Genomic DNA, 26,223 nt, shown 5'->3' on the forward strand with positions numbered 1-26,223 from the left:
AAATATATATATATGTGATATATGATATATATTATATATGATAATTTATATGTATTATATTCAATAATACATAAATGATTATAAAATCATTGGAAAAGATTTTGTTCAAAAAAAATAAATTTATTAAAAAAATATATATATTAATATATATATAAATTATTCATTTTTTGTTTTTTAATTGTGTATACTAAATTATCTTATTAAATTATACAAAATAAAGATATATATATATACAATAAAAAACCAATCAGATTTAAAAGAATATATATTTATACAAAAAAGCAATAATAATTAGTAATACATGTCTCTTTTATATAAAAAAATTTGTATTATAAGAAAATAGTAAAGCATAATTTGTCAAGTCGTTCAACAAATCTTGTGAAATGTGGAAGTAATTTAATCTAACCTAGCTGTTGTTACAATTATTAATATATTACATTTCTATTAATAAGGTATTGATATCATTTTATAATTTTAAGAATATTTTATTTAATGCAATAAACATTTAGTTTTTAAACATTTAATTTTAAACTAAAAAGTTAGTAAAAATGGAACATTTTGACTTAACAACACCGATATCGACTAAAATGGAAATCCAAGTAAAAATAATTTCGCGCCATGAGTCATCAAAGTCAAATAAAACTTCATAAAACTAGCAAATATACAATTAATATAAATACTAAATATTTCTTATTTTATTTTCTTCTAAATTAAAATATATGAAATATATATGATTATGTTTGAAAGAAATCTATGTTAATAATTTAATAATACAATTTAATTTATTTTGAAAAATATTATATTTAAATGGAAATGTAAAAAAGTTTATGCTGTGATATTATAAAAATAAATTTATACTAGCATTAAACATATAATTAGCACTGTATATATTTTAACAATTAAGATTTGAAAGATACTATTGAGAAAATGATATCATAGAACCCTATTTCAGCCGTCCCTGAAGCGCATCGGTTTTACTGACCGTAGACGGGCGACGTAGTCTGCATCATTCATTTGCAAAATGGCTGACCATAGGGAAAGGGATTCATATTATTCGCAAACGGATTTAAGATCAAAAAATGATGATCCACCGAATTCACGTTTATTTGTTATATGTCACAAAAGTCTGGAAGAAGATGACCTCAGAAAAGCCTTTGAAAAATTTGGAAAGATCGAAGATATTTGGGTGGTTAAAGATCGTATTACAGGGGAAAATAAAGGTAATTCCTCTTGTCTATAGAAGAAATCAATAAGACTTTACTTTATTTTTTTAATATTTTTTGTATATTTTTAAATTTATTTATATAATTTTTATTTATGAAAATTGTTTATTTATATGTTTTTTATATCATCATTCAAACATTTTAAAAGTGATTCATTGTTTACGTAGGAGTTACATACATTAAATTTTCGAAAACATCAGAAGCAGCTTTCGCATTGGAAGAAATGAATGGAAAAATGTTGGGTTCTGTTGGAAGACCTATTAAAGTAATGATTGCATCAAAGTAAGAATTTAAATAATTAATAAGACAAGAAGAATTAATTTTTAATTCAAAAAGATCTTTTAAAAGATTATTTTTTTTAGTATACAATATTATTGATAAATATAAAAATGAAGACAATTGTTTCAGCCGTGATCAAGGATCTGTCAGAGAAACGAATGAAGAAGAAAGATGGGTTCGTTTGTTTTGTGTGTTACCTAAATCTATGACAGATAGTGAACTTCAACAAGAATTTTTAAAATTTGGACCTATTGAATATGCAACAGTGGTTAAAGATAGGAATACAAATGAATCAAAAGGCTTTGGTTATGTGAAATTTAAAAAAGTATCCAGTGCAGCAAAAGCATTTGAAGAATGTGATAGAAAATATAAAGCTGTATTTGCTGAACCAAAAAAACCAAAACCTGAACACATTGATGTAAAATATAATAATGGATTATCTTCTCATTATGATAGTACTAGTGGAGGTTATAGTTCATCAAATTTTGGAAAGAGTAGTATTAGTTTAGAAATTGCCACAAATTATCCTAATTCTGAAGGTTATACACATTTACAAGTAATTGCACATCCAGCATTAAATCAAGATCAATTATGGAAGTTGTTTGACATTGTACCTGGATTGGATTATTGTCATTTGAAAAATGATGTAAGGTACAGAATGCCAAGAGGTCAGGCTGTTGTAGTATATTCTAATCCTAGTGCAGCAGCATATGCAAGAGAAAAATTTCATGGTTTTGAATACCCACCTGGTCATAGGATGATAGTAAAACCAGATTTATCAAGTGCACCTCCAAAAAATGCAATAAAACCTGGAAGTTCTGGTGGAATTGCTAGTGCTAGGACAGATTTAGCACATTTAGCTGAAACTATTGCTCAAGCTACATCTTTAATTCAAGCTGCAGGATTAACTGCACCAAGTGAGAAATTATTTTGTCTATGTAATGTAATAATATATAATATCTTTATATAATTATATTTTTACATAATTAGGTTTAGAGCATTCAATGTGTGTTAAGTTACCACCTGTGCAACCAATGGCTAGTATAGATGCAGAGGTTGCTAAAAGATGCTTTATTGTATGTGGGCCTCCAGTACCTCCCATATATGCTATGAAGGATGCTTTTTGCAGATTTGGAAATCTTATAGATGTTTATATGCTTCCAGGAAAAAATTGTGGTTATGCAAAATATGCTAGTGTGGAAAGTGCAAATGAAGCAATTGAGGTATATTTTATCAATTGCAATATACAATTACAATAATTCCTAAATAAAAAATAAAATTAAGTAGACTAATTAATTCATAAAATTATATTGTTTTATAGGTTTTGCATGGACAAGAAATTTGTGGATCTCGACTAAAAGTACTGGAAGCAGAAGAGCGCAATGTCGGTGAAGATCGTAGAAAACGATTACGGACGGATGAAGATGAAAATTAAATTATTTTTGTATATCTCGTAAGTAAATCGTCGAATACAAGACAAAAAGAAAGGAGGGAAAGAAAAAGGCATTTAAATATTAACACCCTGACGTTGTAACTGACGATAACTTTACTTAAAAAACAGGAGAAAATGTAATTTTTCTATTTGTCTTCACAGACTGACTGGTATACACAAGCTGGACGCAATAAAAGAGACGAATTTTAAGACTCACTTGACCACGTCGGGCCCGCATCCAAGGAAACTACTCCAACTACCTACTTTTAACTACCGCTTACGTTCGCGATTTCAACGTTACTGAAACTTTAACGCTACTTTACTTTATCCTTACATGTCGTTACACATATACACACATACACATGACTTCCTGGTTTTATTATTTTATTGAGGCCTGTGCGAAAAGTGAAAAAAAAATTAAATTAATTTAAAAATTCATTTTACAAATATATGGAACATATGAAATTAGTTAAATTTTTATAATTAATTTAATTCCTTCCTTTAACATAAGGAAGATATATGATGCAATATATTTAAAGTGCGCATTTATTGTTATATGATAATATAATATAGATTAATCAGAAGTAAGAGGTAAAAGGTCTCTCTTTCAATGCATATATTTTTGTATTAAATTGCAATTAAAGTTTATTTAAACAAATTAAAAAAAAATAAATTAATTCATTTTTAAATTAATGAATGATTAATAAATCAATAAATGAAAGAAACAAATGTTTCTAGAAAGAAAATGAAATTATATTTTAATATAATTATATTTTATATTCTTGTTTATAAAACAAGGATTATATTATTATTAATTATAATATTAATTTTAGCTATTCGTGCAGGCTTTAAAATATAACCTATGCTTTAGAATTAATAATATATGTTTTTGTTTATTATTTATATCCGATAGTACTGTATAATTCTTTTATTAGCTATAATATGTATGAAAGAAAACATAAAGTATTTATTTCTTGTATGTATTTCAAGAAATATTCAAATTTCATAATGACAAATAATAATATATTTCATAGAATTAAAATTTCAAAATAAGATTTATTCCATAGAATAATATTTATTTTTGTGAGTATTTTGCAAATGTAATTTTGTATGTTATAATATAGTATTACATAAAATATAAATTGAAATTATATTTTTTTAACTATAAATATAGTAAATGCAAATATAAAAAATATTTTTATGTGCAAAAGATATATTTGATAAAAGTAATATTAAATTTTATCATAGATTACAATAATTTTAATTTTAGTTACACAGTAAAATATTTAATTCAATTTTAATATTAAACAGATTTGGAAATATTTCATTCATCAGTTTTTTCTAAATAAAATTAGTTTCTTTAAATACACAATTACAGATGTAAAAATAAAAAAAAATTTTTGGACATTTTCTATGGAAATATTACACGTAAATCTTGTTTTGGAATCAATATTCATGTGTATAGATGTATTTTGCAAATATTTTAATATGCTAGTTTTTACATTTAGATCAAATTTCTTTAAAAAAAGTACATTTTCTTAGGGAATTAATATGTTCATGATCACAAATCGTGAAATACCAATATATAATTAACGCACAACATGAACATTTTATGATGGACATTTTGTACATGTATTAGACTGTTCTACTCAATGACTATACGCAATGATGTTTTAGGAGACTGTAACTGACTTGTTTGATGATATTAAAATACACATTGAATATTCAAAATCTCACACTGATTTTCACTTAATTTTTTTTTTACACAGAACAGAATATCTTACTTTGCATTATATATTCATAATTTACTAATTTGATATATTTTTTCTTTTATCTTTCAGGATATCTAAAGGATTCAAAGATGTGTACCTGTGATGACTGTGATATAGCAGAGTAAGATATTACTACCATTGTGTATATGAAGCTTAAAATATAAAGAATAAATTATAATTTTATATATTTTCTCCTTTTTATTACTGAACGAAGATTTATATCAGAGGATTATTGTATTTGCACTCATTTATGCATTTCACTTTTATACTGCACTTTTAAAGTATACGATGTTTATAATTTATTTTTTGCATATTTCTTTGATATGTTCATAAAATGTGCAATAAAATAATTTTTATAGAAAAACGGTATGATGTTATATTTAATCGATTCCCGAATCATCGGTTAGATTTGAATTGAAAAGACAAAAAAATTCCCAGCAGGTGTCGCAATGTGTAATACATAAGAAAAAATTTTCGCGCCAGTAAAATGCATTGAAATTAAGCGTAAAGTTATGAAGAGATTATTTTAATCGTGTTCATCATTTGAGTGGTTTAAGTGAGGCACGTTTTGCATCAATATAGGTTAACAGTGAAATAGAGGGGGTAACAACTCACGTGTTACCGAACGTGCAGCGTTATGCGGAACAGTCACTCGGTGCGATAGATATGTGATGTTCGGTGTAGTTCAGTCCTCAGAGATATTACTGTCTAGTACGCATCGTAGTGTTTACTATATTGTGAAAATAACAGAAAGGAAATTAGTGAAAACATTTGTTTTTCATTTAATTTACTGATTTTTTATAATCGATTAAATGGTGCATTATTTTTAATTTAGATAGTGAATACGAATATATTTAAAAAATACTTTTCGTTCGTATATTTAAAAAATCCCTTTTCGTTCATGTAAATACAAACAATTTCTTCGTGTTTTTTCTTTATCATTTTTATAACTTTTACCGCCAAGAAATATAGAAATGACATGTGAACGAGTTTGATTTAGTAGCAGTGTTGTGATTCAACGGATATTATCTGAAAGAGAAACTACCCTTAGAAGAGAATGATGGAAGAGATATCCACTGAAAATGCTAAGGTGTCGGATTCCGGATATTCTAATACTTGTAGTAACAGTCAATCACAACGGAGGTATGTATTGAATTCTTTTAGTGTTTGATTCTTTAATTTTTTTTAAGTACTTTGAATTTATCCTATTATATGACATCAATTTTAATATGGCGCCATCGATTTTAAATTATGAATTTTAAGCAACTTATAAATATTAGTATAATACTAGTTTTTTCACTTATAATCTTTCTTTCATGTCAACACAAAAAATATAACGAATATTAATAAGTATCAATAATTATTATACTATCTGATTTATTTTTCTTAAATAATACATAAAAAAATATAAATAAATTGAAAAAAATTTATTTAATATAAATATTAATATTACACAATATAAAAGCTAAAAGTTATATAAGTTGTTAATTAAGAAGTATTCATTAATTTATTCTTATTAAGTTATATATATCATGTGCAATTTATATGTACAAATATTATGTGAATATTCATATCGCACATTATCAATATTTTCATTTAAATATGGACATATAAGAAAAACAATGTGTGTGTGTGTGTGCGCGCGCGCGCGTGCGCGTTTTATGTATTCCTATAATTTTTTTTCTATCTTTTCTTCTATTTAAAAAATATAAGATTTAATTTTTCCTTTTTTTTTTTCATTGATTTTCTAATTAATTCTGATTTTATTTTTGTGATTGATTAAATGGATACTTGCATAACTACTATTTGTACAACATATATTTAAATATTATTCTATATGATTGTTCAAAATTCAAAATAAATCAAAATAAATTTTCGATTAAATGTTAGTGAAATCTACATCAAATGATGTGGATTAACCAATATATCATTTCACACGCGATAAAAAGCGTATATTAGAAGTGCAATTTTTAATTGCGATTTGAAATCTTATCATTTGAATCCTTCATCTTATGAAGGATTTAAGAAAATTTTATAATGATTTGTATATACAAACTTGAAGCAACTTCTATAATTTGAGTTTTTTATGTTTTGTGTAATTAATTTTCAATATTCATTTATAAAATTTAAATTTTATAATATATTATTGAAAAAAAACGAATTAACCGAATGATTTAACAATTGATATCACAAATCTATGAATTGTACATATATATATATATTTGTACATATATATATATATTGTACATATATGAATTGTATATATATATATATATATACAAGATCTAGATAGATAGTTCAATATTTACGAAGAATTACAATTGTCTATATATTTTAATATTTTGATATTTTAATATTTGATGTAATTTTGAAATGTATTGAATTATTGATAACATAATATTAAACTATAATTTGAAATAGTATGAGTGTAAATTTCATTTGCAAGAAAATCAATTGATCAAATTATTGGATTTTTAAAATTTGATCACATATATCTACAAAATAATGATTGTAACCAAAAAATCGATCATTCTTCAATTTCATTAGGAATCTTGGATGCATATGATTTATCTTTATGAATTATCGCCTTGATAATTTTCAAATTAAACGGATTGAAAATTTACAGGATTTTAAAGGATATTCAATATAACATTAGCGCAGGATATTGGCATTGACACGCTTTGTCGATGATGTAGGTGAGAGGTAAACGAAAAATACGGCAAACAAGAAGGATAGAAACTCGAACACTACGGTTAAGGCTAACTAGTTTCTAACTAGACGAAGTATGCATTTCTACGTTCGCATTTAATACACCTAGGCACAAGTTGTGAAATTCGATGAAAACAGGTTGAACGAATGCAAAGTATATGCGAGATCAGTAATTACCATATTCACAAAACTATTTAATTGATTATTTAATTCTTTTAAATTTCTAACTATTTAATTCTAACTATTTAACTATTTAATTTTTTTAAATTTCAAGTTGTTTAAATCAGTAATTATATTGTTTTTATAAATATTTAAATGTTCAGCATTTAGACTTTCTATCTTTTAATCCAAAAAATAATTTGGCTTCTTTTATAATATCAGGAAAATTGTAACAATTCTATGATCGTTGAAATTTGGAATATATTCTTCTATTAATATGATTTTTTTTTTGTAATACTTTATTCTCTTTTCAATTATCATATTTTTCTTAATCCTGGATGGTTCCTTGGCATTATTGTGGTATCGTAATAAAACTTCGAACAAAATCGATAAATCAATCAATGTGTCGTTCGATGGGTTTTAGTCACGGGGCCACGAGCGTGAAATAGACCTTCTTATGCAATAATTTTTCTTATCGAACGAGGTGCAACAAATGTAGAAGCCTCGTGCTCGTTCCCTGGAAAATAATGAGGACAGTGAAAGGCCAGAAAGACTCCGTCGTAAGGGCCGATCATAGTAGTCACGTTTGCCGAACATGTGATCGGTCCTTTTTTTTTCCCCATTCCGTAACTGGTTTCAAAGATTTCGTGTCAGTGAATCGCGTGACTTTCTCGACCACGTTTTAATTGGCTAATGGGCCGAGGCCGTTTCTATCGTTCGAGAAATGCACCTTTGCAATCACCTTCTAATGCCTCTGTGTATTCGTTTACCAATAAAGCAGACTGCCATAAGATGTAGTTTCTACGATTCATTATTCATCACGAGTTAGATTGAGAATGCATATGATTTTTCATTTGATCAGTAAATTTTTCAATATATTTTTATCATAAGTGATCAAACAAATACTCACGAAAGACATGATTCATTTTGAAAATATAGAATATATATAGCGAGAAATATTATCTGTTTTGAAGATATTAATTACAATTTTTTCAATGGAAATTATTTCTAGTGATGATATCATTTTTATTCGGTATTTTTAAAGATGTATATTGCCGTGTAAATGTATATAATAGTCTAATTACGAAAGGTGTAAATAATAACATATGAAGCCGATAAGCAATTGATAAAATGTATATGTCCCGTAACTATGCATCATAAATTAATAAAATTTTAAATTTCATTCTGTTTATCATTCTCGTTTTTTTTTTAATTTATTAATGTTTTACTTTGATAAGTTTATAACTTATAAATTACTTAAGTAAGCAAATTTCTGTTCTATAAAAAGTTTTTATTATTTTAATAAATAGATATAATATAATTAGCTGAGTTGTAATTTGTAAAAGTAATTTTTTTATATTACAAATTTGTTACTATTACGCAAGAAAATTTATTTTAATATTATTTTAATATTAACTTGTGATTTGTAAATAATATTATATAACATTAATATTAATACAATATTAGTAAGAAAATTTGTACATCAATTTAAAAATTAATTCAAAGTGCAAGCAGATTCAGTAGTAACAGATAATCAAGGTCAGACTCAGCGAATAAACACAGTAGTTTAGTCAATTGATTGTCAGACATTAATATGTACATTATGTAATCCATATTACGATAAACATATTCGAAAATATTTATATTTTCCACTTGTTATTAAACAATACAAGAATTTATTTTAATGTTTTGTAATTCTAATATTCAATTAATTTCTATTTCAGTAGTGGCAGCTCGATTTCGAGAAACAGCAACCGCTCTGAAAGTAGTGGTTATTGCGGTAGGCGTCCTTCAACATTTGGATCCAGGTAAGACATCGTTTAAATTTTGACTTTATTCAAATACAATCAATACGACGAAGCAATCGCGATAATAACTGATTCCTATAAAATTTGTATATACAATTTTTTCTCAAAAATATATAAATACTCAAAAGATATAATTAAAAATATTATAATATATTAAAATATATTGGTCGTTGATAACAAGCGATGGTATTTACGATCGTAAGGATCTTACCATTATGCTTGAGATATCGAATCTGTAAATAATTTACAAGTCATTGCGACTGTGATTAATAAAAAATAAGAATAAGAAATCTAATGGAAATGTAATTTTTTTTCTCAGTGTTCTATGAGCTTTCTCTAAAAAAATATACAAAATATATCATTTAATTGTAATCTTCTAATATATATTACATTATTATTATATATAATTATGTATAATTATAATTATATGTCGAAAGAAGAAGTGTAACATAAGTATACATAAAGAAACATTTCTATCTAAATAAAAAAGGATTCTATCTAAATAAAAAAAGATTTGATGCAACGTGATTCATTTATTGTAATCGAAATTATCAAATATTATGAAAGATATCTGAAGATACTAAAAACGAGAAGTATACATTATTCAATTATCGGAAAATCTCTTTATATCTTAAAAATAAGATATATATAAAATTATATACACACAATTGCTACTACTTACAATATTGAATGGACATTGCATGCTAACGTGATTTTGCTCTTACACGAGGAACAATGAATGATGAATGATGAACAATAAAATTAAAACAATGATAACATGACATTATATAAAAACGATGCAATTCTTTTCATAAATTCTCATAAATTTTAAAAACGTTGCATGATGATTTTTTTTATTCAGATCACAAAATTTCATTGTGATGAATCATCTAGATATGTTTTTTTATTTCTTCTATTTTTATACATATGTATGCAATTGAATTTATATAATTTATGAAATAAATTTTTCAGATCAGTTTTTATTCTCGGTATATTCATGTGTATATTAAAATTGTTGTTCCATAATTATCACGATTGTGAAGGTGACATAGCGCGCTAATGTGGATTTTTAGCATTGTATTCATGCATATGTAGGAGAACGATTACATTCAGTTACGAGAAAGCGCACACAACTGCCGCTATAAACATTGGTGCATGTGCAGTGCCACGTGCCTGCAATGTCGCCATCGGCGTCGCCTACGTGGCATGAGATATCCCCACGTATCGTTGCATAATCTGGATAGGCTGTTCCGTTGTAATAATAAATCAACATCAAGTCTATAAATTATAGTTAAAAGTCTATTTTCTATTGTTTATGGGATATAATTAGACATAGAGAGAAAAAAAAAGAAGTAGTACTTTGAATTATTTATTTATCGAATTAATAATTTTGTTTTCAATGCTTTCTTTTTCTATTGAATTTCCTATTTCATTCGTCACCGATTTTTGATGAATTTTTTTTTTTTATAAAATATTTTTTTTCTTTACATGTATGAAAAAACCGATTGCTGAAAATCGATTACAATGTGCGATTCGAGATCACGTGCCACTGTTTGTATGATTCAAAATTTTTGCCGATCAGAAATATGCCTCGCATCATTGCGCGTTTATTGATTCTACGAACCAACAGCATGAGAATATACAATACGTTATTAACACGTATCGCGCGTGTTTCATAGAGAATTATAGAAAAGAGAGACTTCGTGAGGAAATCCTTCTATAATTTGCTCGTGGCTAATAGAGGTCAAGGTTACGTGCAATTACGATATCACAGGCGCCTTTCTGTCATCTCAAATACGATGTGTATATTTGGAAACTTTAATTAACCGTTTTACTTGTAGTTATATTTAACTACCAAACAATGGAAACATTATTAGTTTATATTGGGTATTGTAATTTTAATTGCTTTTTCTCGCTGAAAATAATCGTAAGAAGATTGAAATAAACACAATGTCTTTTGTTCTATAGAATGGGACACAAATCTGTATGAGAAATGTACACTTAAACTCTGGATTATTACATAATGTAATTATGAATTATATGAGATACGAATTTAACAAATTTAACAAATTTAACTTTTATATAATAATTGATGATTAATTATGATTAAAGAAAAAAGATAGAATCACAAAGTCTCTTTTATTTATTATAAAACATTGAAAATGATTATTATAAATTCAAAAGTACAAATATCATTAAAAAATAAAATATTCATATTGTTTAAATAACCAGAAAGCTATTCGAGTATGTCAACATTTTCAAGATTCGTGAACTCGGAAATATGAAACTCTAAATAGCCAATTTTATCTTGGAGAAAGCTTGAAAGGTTTATCGTTTAGAGAAATGCAACTTTCTATTTGTTACCTAACAAATGCAGTCACGATTTGATGATCTAAAACATTTGTTACGTATATACTATTTTTATTGTTATTTCCTGGTGAAAGTCGTTCCAATATATTTTAATATCACTCCATTCTTACAACTCTATAATAGTATTCTAAATCTAGTTATGATTATGATTAGATAGTGGCAATTTTTTTAATGAAGCAATTGTAAAAGCAACAAGTGAACTTGCAGCTCATGTTCGCATTCATATCCAATAGATTTCTTGTTTGTTGACTCAGCGGAAAGCAAATTTATTTTTAGAACATATGTATAGTTGATATTTTACTCGTTGAAAGTGTACGATGAATACTAGCTTTTCCGCTAGTATATATCGCGCTATTGTTAGAAAATGCTTGAGAATAAATACGTTTTATTTAAGATTAGTTCGATAAGATTTTTTTTCGAAAATAATTGTATCGATGTCACAATATTATATTAAATCGTTTTTATAAAAATTGCACGAAATATTAAACTTACTTCAAGTCTATAAATCTAACAAAACTTTAGTTAACTGCATGTTTACTACAAACAATTTTATGTCAAATTTTATGTAATTCACATCATTGATCGCGATTGCAAATTAATGAGAGAGATCTCCTTCTTTTCTTTGCTACCAAATACGATTAAACAATATCGTAAAAACTATTAGATTCCACGATACGAAGTTTAATAGTCTTCTCACGCTATCCTTCAAAATTAAAATCCTATTTGTTCTATTAATTTTTGGATTTGTCCGCTAAATGAGATTACAAGTTTTTCCATTTTTTTACATGTAATGTTTACATGAATGTGTAGCAATGAAGCCCTACCACAGCCAATCAGCAAAAGAAAGGATAAAGAATATAAGAAGAAGAAGTCGAAGACGATTTTGGCTGTTAACGTTGAGGCAGATATTAGCCTGAAAAATGCCGGCACACCGCCAGAAGCCGTGTCTTATAATGTCGCCGTCCCAACGAAATCTATACTTGAAAAGAAACCAGGTTGGTTGCGATCTAAAATTGATGGGAAAAAGTGCACGTTAACTGTATAATCTCGAAAATTTTTTAATCTTTAATGTAGCTCGGTTAAAAAGTGATCAGAAGTGTGCGATCATTAGATTATGTAATTGATATCGTAAAAGAAGGAAATAATATCAAATTCTGACTCTGTCGGACCAATCATTCGTTCTTACTACTGACTTTATCGAATTCAATTCCTTCTTCGAATTTTATGATTAATCAAGATATAATTTTGAATAAAATTTAATTTGAGGATGAATTTGAATATTTTTCTGTTTTTTTTTTTTTATTTATCGAAGATTTTAATAAAATTAACGAGAATTATAAGAGAAATGCAAATTAATTTCTTTCAATGAAATGAAAGAAAGATCGATAATTTTATGCGATGTTATTTGGTTTCGTGCACTTTTCTTATTAGTTAGGTTTCGCTTATTCACAATCAAAGACTTTACGAACGACCTATTATTTCCCTCCTTGTTCATCCTCATGGTTCCCTTAGTCCGCCAGACATTAAGTCTGAAACAATCAATTGCATCTTTTTTGTTTAAAATTAAAACGATCGAGTGTTTTCTAATTTCATTACTTTTTGCTCGTTCGAGTTTTAATTCAAACAAAAGAGAAATTCAATGGATCTAGAGGATTCGTCTGCTTTGATATTTTGGTGACATTTTTAACATCGATTTCCCTAATAATTTCTGAACGAAACAATTTCCAAACATAAATTACTGACGTTGTTACTATGGCAATTAATCTCAGTTCTATTTAACACGAACGAAACCTTGAAAAGAGCACCCTATTTCTAATTTCCAACTAAATATTGATCCTTTCTTGTTTTATTATTAGCACCAATATTGTGCACGAATCCTTTAGAGCTTGTAATTATAAGCGAAATGTCATCAATAAACCAATGTTATTCTGTGAATCGAAATTAAAATTGAAATTAAAATGATTATATACTGAATGATAATTTAATTATTAACGTGATGCAAATAATTTCTTGATTAGATTGTTACAGCGATAAAAAGATGCAAAGAATTTATTTGGTTCGGTTCGCACGAAATATGTATTTATGTATATATGAAGAACAATTGTCGCAATGAACGGCGATCCCGAAATAATATAATAAATATATTTTAAGCATTGCAATTAATTTCTCGATATATTGATTTTATATAATCACGCAGTGCTATCCGTGGACAAAAGGCAGGTTCCAAGCTTTCCATTTAGTCAAGTTGCGCTTAAATTGAACCTCTCTTTTATATAACATCGCCTATGATTTACGTAATTATTTACATAATTTTTAATACTCGAATAATCAATTCTCGGATAGGTATTTTTTCATTGATCGTTACGAACTTGCAGAATATACAATAGGAAATATTTAAGCGTAAAAATAGATCTGTTATATAATTACGATATTCGTTTGTTTATTTTATTAAAACTTTTTTTAAAACTTTGGAAAATTGATCAGATCTCGTTTAATATTAATGATATGATGATAATTGATGATAAATGATGATAATATCAATGAACGATTAATAAAACTAGATTTCAGAAATTAGATAAAAAACGAGAAGTAAAAATTGTCTTGATACCAGTTTGACGTTATTCAACAATCTCTCTACAGAGCAAGTTGAATTATTTTCTTTTTTTTTTCTTTTTTTTTTTATATATCGAATAATCTTGGTAGGTTCACATTCGTATATACGAAACATTGTCGCAATAATGTTGTCCTCTTGGGCTAAGGAAACATTGCAACTCTCCCATCTTCCTTTAATTCATTACTCTAGCAACAGGTCACGTCTTACATGTTTCTTGGACGTATTCTATATTTTGATCTTTATTTACGCGACGAGAAAGGTCACTATACGTAATGCTCACCTAAAATTAAAATGATGTCGAGACGTCCATGAAACGTTATTAAATACGTAACCGATGCTACTTGGTGAAAGATCCATGTCCCATCAGCAAACACGGGCGAGTGTGTTAAAGAGGAACAATACATAACAAGGGGAATTTTTGTTGGGTGTGTACAAGAAGATGTAACCACTGTAGAATTGGTGGATGCAACGGATCCCGGCGAGCACAACGGCGATACAGTGACAGATGTGGAAGCAGGGCTTGCTTCTCGTACGAATCCCCTGGATGATTCCATCTCTCAGGCCAATGTTAGTATTAATTAAAAAAAAAAAAACCAACGGAGAAATAGATTTCTCTTAACTAGTAATTGTGGTAGAAGGAAGTAGAAAAATAAAACATGATCGATCAAGATTCTTCTTCCTAGAAAGGATCCAGGATCGGGCATTCTAAAAGCATCCTGTCGTATTTGTTAATTATTAATCTTAACCCTAGTACTTCCCGTATCGATATTCTTCTTCAATTCTTTTCTTCAATTAATTGTAATTTGGTGTGGCTTTCTATATACGATGATGTAACACAGTAGTAACATTATTGCAAGGTTTCAGTAGTGTTATGCATGGAGAAAGGAGATTTATCATTGGAATTGACAACTGTTACTAGCAAAATGACCTTCTAGTGGCAAATAAACTATGTCTCTTTAGAAATATCAGGTTTTCTTTTCTTCTCCTTTTAATATCTATATTAACAAATATTATCATTTTCTTCAATACCTGTTAATAAGATTTGTCTTAATTTTTCAACTTAAATGGGTGAAGGTTTACTAATCAACTTACATAAATATATTTAAATTTTTATATATATTATAGCTTTTCTTTTTTTTAATTTCTATTTTCAATTATTCAGAATTCCTTCAAATGAATGGAAATTACATTCTTTAATAAAAACACAATTCTTTTCTCCCTGCATAGTAAAAATCGGCAAAAAATGCTATTGTAAGATATTATTGTATGTAAAATGTAATTCTACTTCAGACTTTGTAATTAATAGTAATAGAAAACAAAAAAAAAAAAAAATAAAAAATATTGAAAAAAATTTGTATAAATCGAGGTCAAAGTAGCGACGAGTTCTCTCTACAAGCTACCTATGTAATAAATAACAAAAATGTTGAAAATTTATGTGACCATTATCTTGATGACATAGATTCAATGTCATCTACGTGCTAATGAATAATTTTAATCTTATTAAATAATATTATTTAGATAATTTAAATAAGAATATTTCATTCAATTTTATAAATAAATCTATTAGCATTCATCGTTGGAAATCAAAGTCTATATTTGTATATTGTATATTCTATAGGAGGGGTTTTGCGCAGTGATTTCAATGCACGACGGCCTCGTATTGTATACGACTCCCTCGATATGCACAGCTCTAGGATATCTCAAGGATGCATGGATTGGCCGTTCTTTCATCGATTACGTTCATCCCAAGGATAAGGCCACACTGGCTGATCAGATTAAAAACGGAATAGTCTCGCCTCAAGAAGAAAGACCGAAAGGTATTTACTTACTCCTTCGAATCAAATACATTAAATTAAGATACATTGTAAAATTTAAATTTAAAATTTATATTAAAGATTGTTATTGATGATAATTGATTTGATCAGGTATTAACGGGAGAAGAGCAAGTCTGTTTTGCGGATTGCGAAAGTACACAAGATCTTTCGTTCATCAATCGATCAACAAAGAGGCAAGATCGAATTTGTATCTTCCGTTCCACTTGACTTTGTCATTCAGAGATTTTCGAGATCGTACGACTGAACAGCAACACAAAGCAATGTTCCTGGTGGTTACTGCTCAACCTGTTCACTCTGCATATAAAGGTAGTATGGTTAAAGATGTTCGAGGAGATTCGACTGATAAAAAAATTTGATAAATATCCTCTTAAATATAAAATTTAAACAGATATATAATTTATTTATTAGTCGTTGGAAAAATAGTAAATGATAATAATCAAGTCATTTCGTTAGTCTACTCTCCTCGATGATACAATATGATTCGGTGGTTTCCATGGCGACGTATCTTAAACAGAAGGTAATTTTTATTAAATTAGAAATATTTGTTAGAGGATCGTGACAATGTTGATAATATTTTATCTTTGTCGTTTTTTTATTTATTCGTTTTTTTTTATTCATTTGATCAGTCTATTTATTTTTGTTCAGTTTGGAGACCACTGTTTCTATTATTTATTTGAGTAACAGCAAAAAAAGAAAACAAGAATAACAATGCACGGATTATTTTTCATGTAAATATGAAAACATATTATATTTTATTTGATGCGCACATAATAATCTTTTATTATTAACATCGATTCCATTAGAAAATTTTTCTTTCAAATCCTTTCAACAAGTCTGTTCGAAATTCATAAATAAATTATCCAAGAGGTTGGTGCGATGTTTTTTTTTTTTTTCAAAATATAATAAATTATATTATTTCATATTTACGTAGGTAGAGCGGACAAGACTAATTCATACAGACTTGTCTCGGCAAATCGAATTTGTAGCTTTGATTGACCATAAAGACTTAAAACTTTCATCATGAAGGAAACATCTGGCAGAAGAGAGAATGACCCCGACCTTCTTTATTATCATTATCCGCAGCGCCAGAAGAAACAATAATATCTTCGGTATTCACCACCCGCCACAACGCAACGTGCTATTTATCCCATGTTGATCCCGACGTAGTCCAATACTTTGGCTATCTACCTCAGGATATGGTTGGCCGTTCGCTGTTTGACTTCTACCATCCCGAGGATCTGCCTTTCATCAAAGACATCTATGAGACTGTGAGCATGTGCCCCAGAAAAAAAAAACAAAGCAAATCTTTAGGTTTTGATCGAATATACGTTTGAGAGAAAGAGAGAAAAAAAGAAAGTATGCGAGAGAATGATAGAATAATCCACAGAAAATGCGGATTAGCACAAACGAATCCCAAGAAGTGAACGTCGAATGAAATAAAAAAAAAAAAAAAAATTCCTATTTTCTCGATTAATTATTATATTTATAAATATATCGTTGAACAGGTTATCAAGCTCGAAGGTGCCTCGTTCAGATCGAAACCCTACAGGTTCGGGATACAGAACGGAGACTACGTCGTCCTCGAAACAGAATGGTCGTCCTTTATCAATCCCTGGACGAAAAAACTAGAATTTGTCGTAGGTCAACACAGGATATTGAAAGGGCCAGCGAATCCTGATATCTTTCGCGTATCATGTGCAACTGAGCACAGCCAATTGACCAATATTAGCGAGGAAGTGCTAAAAGAGGCCAAGATTATACAAGAAGAGATACGTACACTTCTCGACGAGGTATGTCTTTCCTCGATAATTTATGCTGAACCTGAGAGTGTATGTAAATAACTAAATAGATCGTGATATAATATTGTTTGATAAGATAAACATAGATAACTAGGGTTTGTAATTTTAAAATTTAATATCTATATACCAAAAGACGAATCACATCGACTATACATATTTTTTTTATGCAATGATCATTAAACAAGTTATAGTTTAAATTATTATAAAAGAAATCACGTTCTAATTATTTGACCGAATTGTTACACATTACATAGAATTAATTCTTTGTCTTTCTTCAGGATAATGAAATACACAGACAAACAATAAAAATGTTCATCATCGTATAATATTTTCCACGAAATTCTTCTTCCCAATAAATATGTTCGCTCAACCCCCAATTTTTTCTTTTTTTGTTCTATCTTACGTCTGCGCAGAACATCCAAAGAAAGTCAGATATTACCGAGCTCGACGTGTCAAAGAGATGCAAGGACCTCGCGTCCTTCATGGAAAATCTGCTGCAAGAGACGAAAACACCCGGTTTTGGCAAAGATGTGCTTGCTACCGACGAAAGGAGTTTTTCGGTGACTATTAGCTACGTTTTAGTATCGCCGACACTTATCTATTTTGCTAGTAGTACGGTATAATGCGTTGTGGTGGTATACTACAAGTATATTTACAATAACTATAATATTAGATCGTTCCTCTTATGAGGGTTCAACGTGAAAGGTATTTCCCTTAGATTTTTTAAAAAAAAAAGAGATTTTCGTTCGTGTCGCTCTACGGCTGCACGATGTGTGCGATAATATTTCGATACAATGTTGTCTTCGTTATTATTTTTTTGTTTTCTTAAAATTCGATGTTTTTTTATATTTTCTAAAATATCTATTTTGATCTCAAAGTGCAAAACGAATTCGTTGTATCGAATTTTTATCGTCAATATCAAGAGAGAAAAGAAGAAATTTTCTGTAAATTCATTAATAAATTGCTTTATCTCATTTTATATGATTAGCGTTTTAATTAATCGAATTTGAATTTTTCTTGTCAAATTTCTTCTTTTTTTTTTTTTGCTGATACAGGATTGCATGATAAATAGAGTACAAATAGTTGGGTGAAGGATTAATAAAAAAAAAATTCTATGTTGATATATCTCACGAAGCAAATAAATTTGTGTTCGTATAAAATAAACATATTATGAAAAGAGAAAGTAAAAGAAAAAGAAAATTATGAAAATTTAAAAACTCAGTGATATCTTGAGATAATTTATGAACTTTAAAAATAAGAAAAATGATAAAAAATCGATAGAAAAAAAGAAAGATTCTCATTGCTTCTGAACGATATATCCTAGAATTTTTTACATGACTTGAAAGTTAAATTGGTGATTAAGGTGAGTAAGGAACAGAGCAATTGATTAAACATTTTACAGCCTGATGACATGTCAAAAAGGTTATCTCAAAATAATTAAAAACCTTTCACGAGTTAGGGTATTTATGCAACTCTTCTTCTAATTCATAATATGATTAGTTGTAAGTAAAGACGAAATGAACAGCAAAGATTTGTCAAGTTATTTCGTACATCGACATGGACGAAGGGCAAAGTGAAAATTATGTAGGTCTGGTGAAGGATAACGTCAATTTCAAAACCTTGTAGGCACGTTGTTGGTAAGTTTACTTATTATTTTTTTTAATTCAATTATTTGATAAAAAAAACGCCAAGCCTTTTATAAACCAATTCCAACCATTTCGATTTCAACAACTTATCTTAAAGTATCTTCAAGTAGCTAATTACTTTTTATTTTCTAGTTAGCAGGATATTAAAAAAAAATACAATTTGTTACTATATAATCTTATAAATTATCATTCAAGATTTTTTGTGAAAATATAATTATATAATATAATTATATAATATAATATAATTGAATTAAATATTTATTCTAGGCTATCTCGTTATACGATCCTTCGTTTATCTAATGGTATATCTGTATTATTATGTTTGTATTTAATAACATTGTTATTTTTTCTCTGTATCTTTATTGATTATTTTATTGAGAAAGAAATTATTTGCCTTCGATTATATTTTTTTTCTATTTTATTATTTTTGTATGGTTATATGTATTGTATGTTTCTTCATGATCTAAACGATAATTTTCTTTTTTTTCTTTTATGTTACTTTAATAATTTTTATCTTGAATAATGATATATTTTTTTTTCCATGTTTTCCAAAAATTTTTATTTACGTTAACTTTTGCCACAACTTTGTGTAAATCGAATTATTTGAAATCAAATAATCTTGTTAGGTCTCTTTTCTTGTCTCTTCATCATGCTCAAGCGTCATCAGATTGATTGTTTCACGATTCTACAAATTGTATAGTAAAATGAACGATGTATAGAAAGTTCAGTCTTCAAGTATTCGAGAAACGGTTGATATAAATTAATTTTAAAGGGCTATAAGGGCATCTATAAATTTATTGCAATACGATATTTGTGAATAGAGTTCCAGTATATCTCTTCACTTACAAGGTTTTGAAACTAACGAGGCAATATGAGAAAGCGAGAATGAAAGAGCGATTTATAAACTAAACATGCGATATTAATATTTTAAAAGTTCTGATAACAACTAGTCTCGTTCAATGACTTTTCTTTTTTTTTCACAATAACTTTATAATTATAATTTAATATTTCTAAATTAATATTTTTCTAGTTCTCTAATTATCAATAAAAAAGAAGATATAAAAAATATATGAATAAAGGACATAATGAAAATTAGAGAAAAAATATCTTATGTGCTTTTATTTTATTTTCATTATTAATACGCAAATTTTTCTAAATTTATATAGAAAAAAGATAATAAAAATCTGCTTGTATGTATAACGAGAATTTTAAAAGAAAATAAATGGTAAAGAAGAGTATGTATATGTATGTATGAGTATGTATGTACGAGAAGAGAATGTATGAATGGTAATAATGTAGGAAAAAAAGAAAAAAAACAATAAAAAAAGGGAAAGAAATTGGTTGGTTGTAATAGTTAAAGCAACTAATTGTGTTACAGAGCTGGAAAAATATTAGTTGGTCATATTGGTTGCTCGTGCGCTGTAAATATTGCATTTTTGCGGTCACAAGATTGTTGGAGAATTTACATAGTGCAGAGAAATTCCTTGCATAAATCTTAACAGCCACCTATATAGCTGAACGCAAAACGTCTAACAAAAATATTGAACGCAACGCAAATTTGCAAAACAATTGACAGTGACGAAATCAAGTGACAACTCTTTCTAAGTCGCTACAATATACTTGTGAAGGGATCACGCAATCCCTTGTTACAGGAGCACGACAGCGTGATGCTTGGTGAGATTTCGCCCCATCATGAGTACTACGACAGCAAATCGTCAACCGAGACACCGCCAAGTTACAATCAACTCAATTACAACGAAAATATTGAAAGATTCTTTAAGAGCAAACCACCAGTTGCCACTATGTACGGCAGCGATGAAGAGATTATTAATTCCAGCAATGATGAGGCTGGAAAAACAAGTCCGAATTCAGCGGGTGAGCTTTCATCTTGTAATTTCGCTATTCAATTCTTTGAAAGTAAAGAGTTAAGAATATTGTAAATTAGTCAGGAAATGCATGTCACCGATAAACGGAAGCGGCGCGAGCGGCAGCGGTAGTGCAGAAAATCTTAGCAGTGGTTCGAATAATCAAACAAGTTCAGCAAGTAGAGAGAACACTTCAAATACGACTAGTATGGAAAGTTTTAAACCTCCAACATTGACAGAGTCGTTGCTCAATCGTCATAATGAGGATATGGAAAAGTTAATGATGCTGAAGCATCGGGAACTTCGTTCTAGTATTAAGGCAAATGATAAACTAAAAGATTCTCGAATAAAGACAACTGAGAAACTGTCGACGGATCCAAATACTCATTTTCAAGTCAACCAAAGTCATGGCATTAAAAGAAGCGGAAGTCATAGTTGGGAGGGAGACAGTTTTAAAGTAAGTAATCCATCGATGAATGAACATCGAATCAGGAATTGAAAAATTAATGAGACGAACTAACATTCAAATATTAATTGATTAATTAGGTTTCAAAACATGAAGAAGTGTCAAGAACAAGTACCGCAGGCCAATTCCCTACTAATGTTGCAACAACAGTTACAAGCATGAGCATCGATCAATCTACCGTAATTCAAACAGGTGCTAATGTTAATTTGTGGCAGCCTTTATCAGTTTCTATACCACCTCCTCCATCTGCTCAAAATGTACCACAAAAGTGAGTTTTTTATGAAAAAAGAAAAAATAGTAAAACGCAGATAAAAAGTAATAATCGAATATCAAAATTAAATTGTGATTTCTTCAATTTTCAGCACAAATTCACAAGCAATACCTAGAATACCAATACTGCCAATGATACCAGTATATTGTGTCCCCGTTCCACAAGTAAACGATTCTACAATTTTATCTCCTGTACGGGAGAAACTTAGCTCATCTCAACCAATGCAACCCCCTCAACAAAATCCTTATAGTATGTACTTATTTTAATATACAATACTTATTTTAATATACATTTTAAAATTGTTTGAACAGTTATCAAAATTAAAATATTAAAATTTTAATTTCTAGTGTTCTTACCAGTTTCATATATGTCGACAACAATGGCTGGTGTCATTTATCCTCCAGTAATAGGTACTCCATCAACGGGCATGATGTACAAACCTTTTTTGATTCCTGAACAAACATCAATTTCGCACGAAAATAATCAACCTACGATGAATAAATGCTCTGATCGAAAACGACCAGCTAGTCAAGCAACAAGTGTAAAGGCGGAACCAGGTAGCATTATGGCCATGTCTGAATCCTCAAAAAAAGTAAATTAATATTTTTACATTTTTTTGTTTTTTAACTTAATTTATTTATTTATAAATAATTTTACACATATAAATTGAAAACTAGATATTATCACCGGGTGAATTGTTATCTTCTTGTGTAAGTAATGATGGAGGTTGCTCGAGCTTAGTGGATATATCAACTCCAGTGAATAAAAAGATCTATAAACAGAACGATTATATTGTGGACGAATCGAGTTCGTCGAGCTTTTATAGCAGTTTTCTATACAAAAGTAGTGAAAGCAGTTGTAATCCAGATCAAAAACCAATAGAATATTTACCGGAGGTAAATAATATTTTTATATTTATTATTTAATTATAGATATTTAATTATTAATTTGTGTTTCATCGGAAGTATTGAAAATGTTTTTCAGGAAAAGAAAATTAATTCATTGATAAACATTTATTTATAGGATAGTATGAAACAACAATATGGTAAACGAAGAAAAGAGCCACCATGGCTTGAAGGTGTTCACGTAACTCCAGAATTGATATACGAATATCAAATACATCCTAAAACTCTGAATGAAGTACTTCAAGCTGATATGAATGCCTTAAAAAATTTTAATCAACCATTATTGGTAAATGACCAACTGGGTCAACTTTACTTAGATTTAGAAGTCGAAGGTTTCGAAACAAAACTTGTTCTTGAAGATGGAATCACTTCTAGTGGTAGTGATAGTGGTAGCAGCAATGGAAGTTGGACGGCTGGCACAGTATCGCAGGTATAAAATTACTAAGATTTTATGATATTATCGTAAATATTATATTTTTATAACTTTATTTTATGTTTTTTTTAGTAAATAAATTTTATAATAAATACAAAATATTTTATAAAAAAATAAGAAATCAACATAAGATTTTTTAATAATTTTAACATTACATTTCATTAAGATTTAAAGAACAAATATTTTTTATTTATATATATATTTTTAAGTAGAATAAATTAAATAAAATTTGAGAATAATTAATGTTATTTAATAAAGTCTAAATAAGAAAATTTATATAAATTTAAGAATAATCATATTAATAAATAATTATCATAAAATCATTTTTGAAAATCATAAATCAATGATGATTAGTAAAAGAATAAGATTTTATTTACAGCAAAAACAAAAAAGGAGAATGGTGAAGTACGGTAAACTTGTAATGATTCACGAAGAAAATGCGCCATTGCCACCGGCGCTACCATCTCAAGTTGTACCTTGCCAGCAATTATAGGAAAAACTTTGTAATGACCAACTTATAACTAAACACTGTTTTCAAGTTTGTTTCCAATGGTATCTTTTGAATTTGATTCTAATAATTAAGTTACGATTAATCGCTGCGTAGTTCAAAAGATGTCATTTAAAATATTTTATTAAATTTATATTTTGAGGCAGATAAAATTATTTATAATACACATTTTTTTTAACGTATATATTACAATATTAGAATTATTATCTATTATATTTATATTTTTGAAATACTTCAATAACATCATTTAGATTTTTCTGAAATAGTTAGATATTTATATTAAGATATTTATATTATTTATTATTAAAAATTAATTTTTAAATTTTAACTGCCTCAATCATATTTTCATACATTTAAACATAAAATTAATTTATATACAATTAGCTATAAAATATTAAATGATAAGAAATGAAAATCATATTGATTAGAAAGTTAATGATTTCATTAAGTTCCTTTCTTTTTGAACTTATTAATAATGATATTTTAACGTCAATAATAAGTTATAGACATATTTATGTCTCAAGAATAGAAAAAAATATTGTGAAGCTATAAGATTTATATTATGGGCAGATATTGATATCTACGTGATTGTCTCTAATTGAATTAAACTTTATTTGATTTTTTTTTAATTTGTACATAAGATAGCTGATAAATTTTTCATTATTATAAAAATAAGATATTCGTTGGAAAGTCTGTTGCCTGCACAATATTTGATATAAATTTAATAGAATTTAATATGTGTTCATATCTATATATGTATACATATATAATTTTATTTGCCACAAAATTAGAAAATTAGGCTAATGTCTTATTTGTTTATTATATATTTTATTAATGAATAATTTTTCTCATTTATAATCATTTATAATTCTCATAATAAGACTTTATTCTTAGTTATTTTAAATATTCTTAAATAGATGAATCTTTTTGGAAAAGATTATTTTTTTAACATTAATATCATTAAATTATATATCGATTATTTTTATTCATTATTTCATTTTAGTTTTAATAATATTAAATTATATTTAATTAATATTTTAGAAGATAAATTTTTTAAAATTCAGATTACACATATGATAAGTAGTGAAAATTCTGATTTTAAAATGGGACCAAATATTTGAAATCATCTTTGAACACGCCTGAATACACCATGTCGAATATGCTACCTCAAAATGAATATATTTTCAATCTAGAAAAATAAAATAAAAATAATCTCGAAATATAATTCATTAAATAATGAATAGTAAATTAACAAATTCAATTGAATACATTTTAAAATTTTATAAAATCTTTTAATAAATATAATAATCTTTTTATCTTATAATAATTCTAATTTTTTCAGATTCGTTTGATAAAATTATAATAAATAATTTTTATATTCATTTTTATTTATAATCTTATTGATAATTTGTACATTGTTTTATAACAATAACAAATTCTCATTTAATATTAATTATACAAATTTGTATATTTGTATATTTTTTCATATATTTATCAGAAAAACTAGTTTGTTGTTTATTTCAGAATTGAAAAAATTATTTTTAAATCTTCTTTCAATATTAAGAGAGAATTCTTGAAATCTTCATTATAACATTTGTATAATTGAAAAATATTTTATACTTATATGTATACTTATTATACTTATTATACTATATTATACTTATATGTATACTTATATTTGTATACATATGAATCATGATTAATATATCTATTATATTGTATAATTGACAGATAGATAAAATATTTTGTATACTAGTGATTTGCAATTTTTCAAGATTAAACAATATGGCCAGTTCATTAATAGGTCATTGTAGTAAAACGAAAGAGAATATAAAGCTTTCTTTATACTGAATCGTAAATCTAGTCCAAATTATATAAAATAATTGCAACAATTATGCTAAGAAAAATTCATATAGAAACTATAGACAATATTAACTTGAATAAGAAATAAAAAAAAAAATCTTATTTATTTTCTTATTTAAACAGTATATATTTGTTTTTATATGATAGATATTTAAAATATCAATTATACCTCAAACAAAGAAACAAAGGTATCGATACTTCTTTTTAAAATATGATTCGATCAAACTCTAAAAACTCATTATTATCATCAAAAAATGTCAAAAGAT

The 26,223-nt window shown here is 27.2% G+C and overlaps 2 protein-coding genes across 10 annotated transcripts; both read left to right on the plus strand.

The window, feature by feature from the left end:
* Positions 1–394: 394 nt before the first annotated feature.
* On the plus strand, positions 395–4,893 carry LOC122720912 (RNA-binding protein 45). Of its 3 annotated transcripts, none has more exons than XM_043947990.1 (7): positions 395–452; positions 953–1,220; positions 1,391–1,505; positions 1,632–2,419; positions 2,493–2,725; positions 2,824–2,955; positions 4,776–4,893. In XM_043947990.1, the coding sequence occupies exons 2-6, from the start codon at positions 1,022–1,024 to the stop codon at positions 2,935–2,937; spliced, it is 1,449 nt and encodes a 482-aa protein (XP_043803925.1). In that variant the 5' UTR covers positions 395–452; positions 953–1,021; the 3' UTR covers positions 2,938–2,955; positions 4,776–4,893. The 3 variants fall into 3 exon arrangements, with proteins under 3 accessions (XP_043803925.1, XP_043803926.1, XP_043803927.1); XM_043947991.1 differs by lacking the exon at positions 4,776–4,893 and adding an exon at positions 3,097–3,559; XM_043947992.1 differs by having other exon boundaries at positions 397–452; positions 2,499–2,725.
* A 497-nt stretch (positions 4,894–5,390) lies between these two features.
* Positions 5,391–24,384, plus strand: LOC122721016 (period circadian protein). Of its 7 annotated transcripts, none has more exons than XM_043948190.1 (17): positions 5,391–5,849; positions 9,299–9,382; positions 12,563–12,747; positions 14,803–14,933; positions 15,985–16,183; positions 16,292–16,507; positions 17,285–17,469; positions 17,707–17,991; positions 18,414–18,560; positions 21,275–21,521; positions 21,592–21,968; positions 22,058–22,245; positions 22,340–22,497; positions 22,596–22,840; positions 22,926–23,144; positions 23,272–23,583; positions 23,966–24,384. In XM_043948190.1, the coding sequence occupies exons 1-17, from the start codon at positions 5,764–5,766 to the stop codon at positions 24,077–24,079; spliced, it is 3,378 nt and encodes a 1,125-aa protein (XP_043804125.1). In that variant the 5' UTR covers positions 5,391–5,763; the 3' UTR covers positions 24,080–24,384. The 7 variants fall into 7 exon arrangements, with proteins under 7 accessions (XP_043804125.1, XP_043804128.1, XP_043804126.1 ...); XM_043948193.1 differs by having other exon boundaries at positions 21,299–21,521; XM_043948191.1 differs by having other exon boundaries at positions 14,806–14,933.
* The last annotated feature ends 1,839 nt before the right edge of the window (positions 24,385–26,223 follow it).

This window comes from Apis laboriosa, unplaced genomic scaffold, assembly GCF_014066325.1.
Source record: "Apis laboriosa isolate Shangri-la unplaced genomic scaffold, ASM1406632v1 scaffold13_cov153, whole genome shotgun sequence".
Taxonomy (NCBI): Eukaryota; Metazoa; Arthropoda; class Insecta; order Hymenoptera; family Apidae; genus Apis; species Apis laboriosa.